This window comes from Myotis davidii, unplaced genomic scaffold (assembly GCF_000327345.1).
Source record: "Myotis davidii unplaced genomic scaffold, ASM32734v1 scaffold1120, whole genome shotgun sequence".
Lineage (NCBI taxonomy): Eukaryota > Metazoa > Chordata > Mammalia > Chiroptera > Vespertilionidae > Myotis > Myotis davidii.
The window spans coordinates 1,010,992-1,022,274 of record NW_006292588.1 but is presented as its reverse complement, the minus strand read 5'-3'; the positions used below and the strand labels follow the sequence as shown (position 1 = coordinate 1,022,274).

At 42.1% G+C, this 11,283-nt stretch overlaps 1 protein-coding gene across 1 annotated transcript in view; it reads left to right on the top strand.

Moving 5' to 3' along the window:
* The window catches only part of CUBN (cubilin), a gene marked incomplete at its 5' end in the record, with an annotated part of 224,139 nt that overhangs the window by 33,331 nt on the left and 179,525 nt on the right, over positions 1-11,283 (top strand). Inside the window, one exon of the mRNA XM_006766043.2 lies at positions 1,423-1,573. Coding sequence (XP_006766106.1) covers positions 1,423-1,573 — 151 coding nt within the window. The remainder of the gene's footprint in view (positions 1-1,422; positions 1,574-11,283) is intronic.

Here is an 11,283-nt window from a genome sequence, read left to right as displayed (position 1 = left end):
GCTGTGTGTGATGGGGTAGAGCCATAACCTCCCCATCGGCCCTGCCCTGAGTGTGACAGTGGTGGTGCCCCCATCCTCCCCATCCACTCTACCCTGAGTGTGACAGGGGGCGGTGCCCCAACCTCCCAATCCACCCTGCTCTGTGCATGACAGGGGGCGGCGCACTGCTCTCAGCCTGACCAGGGGCTGCACCTAGGGATTGGGCCTGCCTCTGCCACCCAGGAGCAGGCCTAAGCCAGCAGGGCGTTATCTCTCGAGGGGTCCCAGACTGCGAGAGGGCACAGGCCGGGCTGAGGGACCCCCCCTTCCCCTGAGTGCACAAATTTTTGTGCACCGGGCCTCTAGTAGGATATATAAATACCTCAATGGGACAATGGGCCTTAGCAAAAAAGTTCCAAGAGAAGAATTACAAATGGGCAATAAACATGAAAAAAAAACCAACCTCAAAATTACACAAATTAAGACAATTATAAAAAACACACACAAATTTTCACTGTCAGCACCAGCTTTAAAAGTAATAGCCACAGTTGCCAAAGTTCCACCACACAAAGCATTTCTGTAAACTGCTGGTGGGAGGGGACATTGGGATAAACTTTCTGGTAAGAAATTAAATAATATACATGAAGAGCCAAGAAAGATTATACTCTTTGATTCATTTCCTTTATAGGAATCTTTCCTGGGGAGAACTTTAAATATTAGGCAAATATTTATTTTGGCAAAAATATTGGAAATATCCTAACTGAACAACAGAATTGTAATGTATATAATATCTTATGCTACCATTAAAAACATTTACATGGATGATATAATGACATGCTTAGTATAAAACAGGGAACACAATGACATGGTAGCCCAAATTATACATACATATACACTTACACACGTATGTATATACACACATACAAATGAAAAAAATATTGGCAAGCTACACTTCTGCTATTAACAACATATCAAAAGTGATTATCTTCAATGTGTTTAATTTTTATTTTCCTTTTTCATTGCTTTCTAAAATGTCTGATTTTTTATAGTTAGTATTTATTTAAAAATTTACATCTTACAATTACAGTACATTTATTGAGCTTCTCTTATGTGTCAGTATGTGAACACATCTCATTCAACCTACTGTTTCCTTATTCTGTGTCTGAATTATACTTTGGAGGGAATTTGCTAGGCTGACATAACACCAAAGAATATTTGGATTTCCAAATTATTTGGTTTAGAAATCATCCCCATGACTCTCTCTCTCTCTAGTTTTCTATTTTGCATTTCTATGTTAAGCATCTGGTACTCGACCCACCTAAGCAGATTTAACCTTAACTTGAAACAAGGAACAGATTTTGCTATATGAGTAGACTTTACTTTTTCCATCTGACAAACTATGTGAAGCTTTCTTTTCATTCGGAGGTTTCCCTTTGATTTCAGATCTATGACGGCTCACGGAGGATAGGGCGCTATTGTGGAAAAGATATGCCACCTTCAGGGAGCACCACGGGCTCGGTTCTTCAAGTGCTGTTCCACACCGATGGGGTTGGTAATAAGGAGAAAGGATTCCAGATGCAGTGGTTCGTTCACGGTAAGCCCAAGGCCGACCTCAGTCATAGTTCGTAGTTGCTATTTGACAAGAACTGGCCCCGTTGCAAGTCTATTTGGAAACTATACCATCAACACCAATTAAACTGAGTAGTAATCTTGTGCTGGGCCTTAGAAAATGTTACTCAGTCATTGTTGGCTCTTGGAGAGTTAAAGCCAGTTAGGGCTAAGAGAGGAAGTGCAGTCAAAGTGGACAGGATTTGGATAACTGCTTAGGTAGGTGCAGTCATACATTGCTTAAGAGAAAGAAAGGAGCAGAATGAAGTTTCTAAGAGTGAAGACCTGTATGCGGGTGTGGCAAGGAAATTGCAAGGTAGGGTGGGGCCTCCTAGGAAGAGTGGAATAGAATGAGATGTAAGGCTTACCCTGACATAAGGAGAGAAGGAATGATGGGTTAGAAGAAAAAAGGAGTCAATTAGAGAGAGAAAGGGAGGAGCAAGGATTGCACTGCCAGGGAAGCAGGAGGAGAACTAGTGATGCCCCAAGCCAGGAATGTGTGTTGTGCCTGCCACATAGGTAGGGGCACATCAACGAACTGGTGGTTCAGGAAGCAGGTAGGGTCACTCAGATGGTTAGAGCATTGTCACAATATGCCAAGGTTTGGGTTCAATCCAGTCAGGGTCACATGCCAGAATCAACCAAGGAATGCATAAATAATTCGAACAACAAATCGATGTTTCCCTCTCCCTTTCTCCCTAAAAAAGAAAAATCAATAAATAAATATTAAAAAAACTTTTCATTTTTCTGAAGATGAAAATTCATTTAAAAATATTTATTTATTAAATTGATTAGTGTGACATTGGTCAATATGAACATATAGGTTTCAGGTGTGAGTTTCTATGTTACAAGACCTGTATATTGCACCGTGTGTCCACCACCTGAAAATTCAATTTTAATAGTAGTCCTGAAACTTCTAAACCAGTGGTTCTCAACCTTCCTAATGCCGTGACCCTTTAATACAGTTCCTCATGTTATGGTGACCCCCAACCATAAAATTATTTTCGTTACTACTTCATAACTGTGATTTCGCTACCGTTATGAATCATAATGTAAATATCTGATATGCAGGATGTATTTTCATTGTTACAAATTGAACATAATTAAAGCATAGGGATTAATCACAAAAACAATATGTAATTATATGTGTGTTTTCCGATGGTCTTAGGCGACCCCTGTGAAAGGGTCATTTGACCCCTAAAGGGGTCGCGACCCACATATTGAGAACCACTGTTCTAGACTGACCTCATGTGGCCCAGTCTAAAGGGAGTGATTCTTTAAACCTACTCCCAAAAGCAGCAGCAGAGTCACCTGGAACTTGTTAGAAATGCAAATTCTCAGGCCCCATCCCAGACTTTCAAAATCACAAACAGGAGGCCCAATAATCTCTCTTAACTGGTCTCCCTGGTGATTAATGTTTGAGAACCACCCTCCTACTGTGATCCAGACTTGAAAATTACAGTCCTTGTGAAAATTATAGTAGCAGTTCTCAACCACCGTTCAGGACTCACTGGTCTGTTTCAACCAATTTGAAAGAGAAGAGGAGTTGCAGTGTTATACCAGGAACCACACACAGACATCCAAGCTATGGCCACACTGTCAAAACCAAGGGTGAGCCCACGGCGAGGGCCTGAATGTGTGTCATGGTTGACTCTTGAGGGTTAACATCATAGTGCATTTATTATATGAATCTCATGCTATATATAACTGAATAGTCCTGTTATATATTTAAGAGTGTTAGACATCTGGAGACTATAAACTGGAGACTGAGTATATTTCTGTTAAAAAATAAGGATGGGATTTTCAGTGTTTAAAACTATTCAGTGGTTATCCATAGAATATAAGCCCCTTATAGCTTGAAATGAACTATAATGAATTCCCAAAGTAAATGAACTATAATGATTAAGCTTGTAGAAGTTCTTGACCGTCCTCTTCAGCAAGCAGGTCAATTTAACCTTGGAATGACAGTTTGTGGATCTGTTAAATGAAGGGGCTGGATTGATTCATCTGTATAATGCAGTTTGTCTCTACTATTATTCTGTGACTTAGAAATGGTGTGATTCTAAGGAAACTGGAAACAGTGTGAAAAGACCTAGAAGAAATGAAAATCTTGGGAAATGACCCAGATCTTCAAGGACAAGTGTTATTTTCCAGGCAGCGATTCTCAGGCTTTTATACACATGAATCACTTGTTCAAATGCAGATTCTGGTGCAGGGCTGGGGTGGGGGTGGCGCTGACGTAAGGCCCATAATCCCTCATTTATAAAAAGGTCCCAGGTAACGCCTGTGGTGTTATTCTGTAGAGCACACTTTGAGAAGCAGGTAAGAGCAGATGTTAAGGCTGGAGAAATTAAATGATAGAAAGACAGCATCCATTGAGTCTAGAGAAAACTTCGGGGTGCTCCCTGGACTCACTGTACTAGCAGCAGAATAATATCTTCAATTTTTCTATGTCAATAGGATAAGAGTGGGCACTCCTGTAAGAAAAAGAACCTTAGTTTCTAAAGAGTTCCATGCCTGGGTTCAGTTTCCAGAGAGAGGATTCAATTGTTCTGTAGTGGGACCTTGACTTAAAAAAACAACAACTCCCTCAGTAATTCCGGAAGGAGAGTTTTAGGAGCAGTGACTTTGCCGGTCATGTCTTTCTCCTCCGTGGGCTGCTTCCCCTCCCGTCCAGGCTGTTCTATCCATGCTAGCCCAAGGCCACCTGAGGGGCATGATTTAATGGTCATTATTAACTGTACCAGTTACTGTGTCCCTGGGTTCTTCCCGCCAACATGCTAGAGGTGGATGTCTCCTCTGCTGACAGCATTTCTGTTGGGGAATTTTTTTTCTATCAGCTCCATTTGAAATCTGTCTTCCTAGGAGGAGTCAGAGACACCCTCTGTCTATTGTCTTTTCCTGTTTACTATTTCAAAACTTTCTCCCAATTGCTGAAAACTTGCGAAGCTTGGATCTAGAGTTATGCAACAAAATTTTTGCCAGCTGGGACCAGAACTAAAAAAAAAAAAAATTTAACTCTGTGTTGCCCACTGTTTGTAAATTATGAATGGGAAAGACCTTCTGGAAGGGGATGGTTAGTGGTCTAGCTCAGTGAAGAGTTAATGAAATCGTCGTGTATGATGGTTATGCAACGGCACAAGTACCCCGAGTCCACACTCAGCATCTGAACCAGGTCTGCAGCCTGAGATGTGGCCTGAGATGAGGGGCCAAAGAATAGCTCAGAATCAACAAAGAGGTTTCAATGGGCACATTCCCCTGCTTCCTACCCACTGGAGGTAAACGGAAGACATAAATCTGATTTCTCAGTTATCCGTGTCTTCATTCCACAGATGTTAAGGAACTATGAGGGCCATGTGCTGTGTAAGAGCTGGGGACAGGGTGTGGCTGTGACCAGCAGGCCTGCTCCCACTCTCCTAGCGCTTACAGTGATTGGGAGAGGTAGCCATCAAGCAAGAGGCACACAAATACATATAAACGCTAAGTGCCAGGGAGCCCACAAAAGGGGATTTGACATCAACAAGAGGTCAGAGAAGACTTGTATGAAAATCTAAGAGTAAGCAGGCCTCATCTAGACAAATAGAAGGAAAAGATTCCAAGTAGAAGGAAGACCCTGTGAATGGAGCGTGAAGAGTGAGTGTGAGGGACCCCGAAGTCCAGAGTGGCTGGAGTCAGAGTCAAGGGGAGCAGTACTGAGCTAAGTGGCGGCCAGAGCATTAGGGTCACCCATGGCAGGCAGAGGGGCCCCATGGTCTCTTTTATGTAAGTCTGTCAGATTTCAAATAACCAAGTTTTGAGTGGGATCTTGAAGGACTGAAGTAACATGGCATGTCCTGGGATTCGGAATATGAAATAAAATACAAAGCAAACAGATGCAAAGTAACTGTAAAAATTAGTCTTGATTTTCAAGTGTAATATAACACTTCTTTAAAACTGGAGAACGAAATTACTGCTACAGATTTGAAGTGACTGAACTTTTATAATAAGTCTATGTTACTTTTATAATCAGAAAATGAGATTTCCGTTTAAGAACGGTGACAGTAGTGCTCTTGAGTGTGCGCTTGTGTGTGTAATGAAAGCGATCGTTTCTGCATCACCTCTCTAAGTCTCACTCTCAGCATCAGGTTCCCATGCCGGGGCCCAGGACACCCAGCCTGACGCGTCATTTCCGAGCCTCGCTGCTGAGGAAGAAGCCCCGCATGCTTCATGGCGCCAATTAATAAATAACCCTGTTTGCAGAATGTGCTTCTTTGTTGGCTGCACAAACCTATTTGCTTTGAGAAAACGGATCTACAATCGGGCTTTATTTGTGGGCTCATTTCTAAAGTGGCGCTGTAGACCCGAGATGAAAGCACACTGCTTTGCCTTTATTCGAGCCCTCAAAGGGAGTCCCACCCTGCAAAGAAAGAAATGGCCACAGTGCCCTGCCTGGCTCAACTGCTGACGGCATTGTCCAGGGGCTGAATTCAGGCGGGGGTCTCCGCCCGGGTGGCTGAAGGCAATCTAGAGCTTTCTGCGAGCTGTGTGAATAGGGGCCTCCCGCCAGCTGTGCACACCCTCTCTGCTCTGCTCCTTTCTCCCAGAGGCCTGCTGCTTTCACTTGGCAATGGAATCCCACATACAAACAAGGTCAAGGAGCTTTGTGAGAGAAAGAGTGACATTTGCAAAGGAAGAGAGCCCCTCAGCTGGGAATAGCAGGGGGAGGGCTAAGTGGCTTGTGATCAGGAGGTGATGTCACCCTGGACTCTCACAAAGGAAAGTGTAGCCTTTTCTCTGGGGAGATGGATGACATCAGCCCCTCGAATGGGGGCTGGTTTCATTTTATCTTCTTTTCAGCTATTAATGAGATTTCTCAAGCCTTGAGGGTTTTCAAAAACTGGCCCGGGGAAAACATTTTAAAAACTTTGTCAAGATCCTCCGTGGCTGGCTTGGTTTGAGCCTGAGCCAGCCCTTTCCTCACTACCTGGGGACATGCAGCATTGTATCAAAGGGCTTTACAAAAATACAGAGAGAGCGAGCCCTGGCAAAGAACCTCCATGAGGTCAGCAATGTTTCTCTTAAAACTTCCCTCCAGTTCTCTTCCCCTCACTCAGACTTTTCAACAGTGTTTGTTTATTGCTGGTCTTTTAGGGGAAATCCTTCTAACTTGTAATGTTTATTACTTTTGGGACTGGACGGGGGTGGGGGTGGGGGGGGAGAGGTTCCGGGAGTTTGACCCTTTGAGGACAAAAGTTTTGTATTTTCATTATCCATTTGCCTTTAATGTGAATGCTGGGTAGTCACCCAGAGGGTGGGAGGGTGAATAAATTGGGCTCCAAAAGGAGATCTGCAAAGGATAGACAGTTTGCTATTGTTAATAATGTTCTAGTGATTACATGTACCCTCTGTAAGCAGATATTTATTGAGAATGTTTTTCATTCAGTCATTCGTTCAGCCAACCAACCAACACATATTGACTCACTACCAGGTTCTGGGCGTGGTATTTATAACATAGAGAGTGTATTAGTTAGCTCAGGAGACCGTAACAAAAGACATCAGGTTGGGTAGATAAACAGCAGACATTTACTAGTATTTCTCACCCCGCTGGAGGCTAGAAGTCCAAGATTAAGGCGTTGGTGGGACGAGTTTCTCCGGAGATCTCTCTGGCTGGCTTGCAGATGGCCCTCTCGCTGTACCCTTCCATGACTGCTCTGTGAGTGTATATCCTGTGTCTCTTCCTGTGTTCAGATTTTCTCTTCCTATCAGGGCACCAATCAGATTAGATCAGGATTCACCCTAGGGGCCTTATTTAGACTTAATCACCTCTATAAATACCCTATGTCCAAACACAGTGACATTCTGAGGTACATGAATTTCGGGGAATGCAATTTAGTCCAGCAGACAAGAAGGAGCTAGCACCCTTGACCTCAGGAGTTAGTCATGTAGTAAGGGAAACAGACAAATAAACAAGTGTAGAAATAAGTCCATAGTCCATGATGCTGTAGGACACAGAGGAAATCCAGGAGAGCCTGAGGGAATTCAGGAGGCCCTCCAGGCAGCTTTTGTACAGGAATCATCCGTCAAAGGTCCCAGAGAGGAAGACATTTCTAAGGCTTAGGATGACACCAAAGTTTTGCCACTAGCAAGTGTTTCAGCTAGAGCACATATTCTCAGCACCAACCCCAAGGGGTGAAAACTGGTTCTTGGAAGAATGAAAAAAAAATCATATGCTTTATGTATAAAGTACAGATATCTGTAACACATAACAGATATATAGTATATCTGTGATATTAAACTTTTATGAGGGTGAATTTAGGAAAAAAAAAATCTCAGAAAGCTCCTTAGAAGGGCAATAGTGAACCAACAATGGTTGAAAAATACTGAGCCAGAGGGAGGGATAGAAGTTGAGGCAGGGCAGGTGTCAGAGGCCAAGTGATAAGACCCATGCAAGAACTTGTCTCGTCTGCCTTGAGCCTTGCTTCTGCACAGTGCAAGCATTCACAATCTGGAGGTATGATGTTTGCGTGAAAGTGAATTTATGAATTGTGCTTTGCAGAGATTCCAGGGGGAGTGGGTTGTGAATCACACCGTCTGGTTCTAATCTCAGGCAGACCTTTCTCTCTGCTGGTGACGAATCGCTTTCATAGTGTCACTTCCTGCTGGGTGGCTGATATGTAATGTCACAGAGAGAGAAGTGGTAAAACACCTGTCCCGATCTGCCTCTAAAGTAACCTTATTTATGATTTTAAAAAAAATCCTTTGTTCAGTAGTCTGTAAGCAATCTCTTGGTTTAGACAGACTCCTGGGATTCTTTTATTATATGGTGTGATAGAAGAGAAACAAATCCTGTTCAGTCTGAGTAGAAATTTAAGCCCATTTCTGTTTAAATTAAAACTTACTTCCCTAAATGCCAACGAGACTTTCTTTCACATTCATAGATGCTATGTCTTCCTGCTTATTCTAGCCACTTGAGCCTATTGGATACCTTGAACTTTTGTCTTTGTGATACTCTTAGGAAAATTTTAAGCATGGAGACTGCAAATGAATGCAGTCCTAGCATAGAACCAAAGCAAAGATTTCTGCATTATGGTACTGTGTCTGATTTTTATTTTGGGCAAATTCTCACTTAAATCTTTTTTTTTGCAAAAAAGTTCTTAATGGATGATGCCAATTAAAAAAATCTGTTTATAAAGTAATTCACATTTGTAAAATTGAGATAATAATTTACAAAACAACTCTTGCAGCTCTTTTTGCCTTGGCACTGGGACTTTTCCAGCAAGGTCAGGGGTGGCAATAAGCAAATGCAGACATTTCAGAATGAAAAGCTAAAAATGAGTGGAAAAGCTAAATCCTGACAGTATTTGCCTCCTTGACAACAGCCAGAGATACACATACACACAGTTGACCTTTATTTAATGTTGGTTCTGAGTCTTGTAACCAGTGGGGGCCTTTTAGGAGTCTTGCCTCTCAATTCCCATGACACTACTTTTGAAAAAGTTGGAGGTCAATTTCCTTTGCTACTTTCTGAAACAGTTATAAAAAGAAAAAAAAATCTCCCTCAAACAACCATGACCTTCCCAAATCACGTACTGCACAATTTGTAATCGTCCTTGAGATTTGGGCCAAAGGAAGGGCTTTTGGAATCTTCTGTTTGTGTTCGGGTTCCCTAGCAACAACATCTCTGAGTTTGTACATACTTTCTAGGGGATTCCACAGTTTTTCGTACATTGAAAAAGAAACTACATTTTTTTTCACAGTTTCAAATTTTGTAGCAACCCAAAATGACTAAACCTAGACAGAACAAACAGGAGGTTCAATATAGAACATTCATTTTTTGTCCTCAGAGGTTTCTTGTTTTGAACATTTACTTAAATATGCTATATTTGTCTCTACCATTGTGTTATTAAGGCCTCCTTTTATGTGTATGTCGCTGTGTGCTCAGAGGAACTGATGCCAGCCTTCAGTGGCAGTGACTCCCAAAACAAAGAAGGAACCTCTGGTATAGGAGAGTAATTACATTCCAGAAGATTTAGTAGAATTTTATATTCTCTATATAAGTAATGACATTAATGTACTTTGTCCCTGATTTTTCCTCCTTCTAGTTATACTTATAGACTACTTACAGGCTAAATAATATTGATTTGACCACCGAAATATAATTTAAAATTTATTTTAAGATATTAGTTATAATAAAAACAAACCATGTTGCCCTAGATAAAGTGAATGAAAATATTATTACTGGACCAAGCAATTATTTTTAAGATGTTGATATTATCATTTAAAACTGATGTTGTCACTTTACGATGTTGAGAATCATTTTAAAAATAACACTTGATATTCTCATTTTAAAAGATAATCCCATGTGCTGGGCCCTTTGGTTAGCGTTTTAAAAATATTACGTTTCCTCCCAAAAATTCTCTGAAATAAGCATCATTATCCCCATCTTATGGATAAGAGAACTGAGGAAAGAGTTGTAAAGAAGTTAATTCACTTCCCCAAACTCACAAATCGAGTAAGTGACAAAACCAGGACCCAGAACCAAGTGTGTGTGTCCCACCCCGTGGCTTGTGCTTTAGTAGCTGCACTCTGCCCGGAAGCAGGTAGTTTTCCCCACAACTCTCCATTGCAAAGGTTAAATGGTACCATAATGCAGAGCAGGCCAGCTCTTGGAGTCGGTTATTTTGTAACTAAATTCCCACGGAGGAAAATGAATGTTTTTAAATGAACCTCTGCTGTCTTTTCCAAGTAAAAAATGTCCTGGTCTCCAGCTCTCCCCATTAAAATGTACAATTCATTCTTTCTTCAGGTTTAAGTAGTAATAATGCCAGGAAGCACATTACTTAGCAAATGACGAGTTCAAAATAGCAGATGTTTGTCTGTTCTTTACCACAGCATCTGCTTTATTAGGCATGTAAAGGTACTCTTCGTTTGGAGCTGCTATGTATGTCCGATGGAAGCATACTCTTCTGAGCTGATATAGACCCCAGAGATTGTTCATTACCACGGGTTAGTTACACAAACTAGTTCACCAGGGCAGTTATAAGAAAATGAGAAGTGAAAGGAGAGCTGCCCACAAGACAGATTGGTTTGACTAGAGGTAAACAATGCTGATGGAGTGGCGCACTTGAGGATTTGGGTCATTTAGGAGCCCAGCCAGAGCTATACCTTGTAAGCTAAGGACTTTGGCTGGCTGCCTGCCTGCAGCATGTGCCCTGCGAGGGACCCTCATCCCTGGCATTACTATCAGAAAACGCTCTCCTGGCTCAGGCTTGGGCAGGGGCAGAGCATGGGTCAGAGAACATCACAACCACTGGCATGGTGCTGCCCACATCTATCTGTTCATTTGTCATGTGGAGCAACCTCCCTGTGGAAAAATGGCTGGGAATTGGGGAAAGGTGAGAAGAGGAATTTGGGGGTGGGAGTGGGGTGGGAAGAGGGGCCAGTCAGTGATGCAGAGCCCTCCGTGGGGGGTGCTGGTGAGCCTTTTCCCACAAGAGCACTATGTATCAAAATAATTAAACTGAGAGAAAGCAGGATAGAATGAATAGTTTTAAGTAGAAGCATGAAGGTTGAACATGGAAATTACAGAAAGAACATATGTCCTCTGTCTTTGCTGGCTTGGGGATTTCATAAAGTAGCCTTAGGCTTGACTACTTACACTGACTAGGGGAAATTAGTCCAGTTGCCTTGGTCTCATTTCATTTCCTTGGTAGGTTT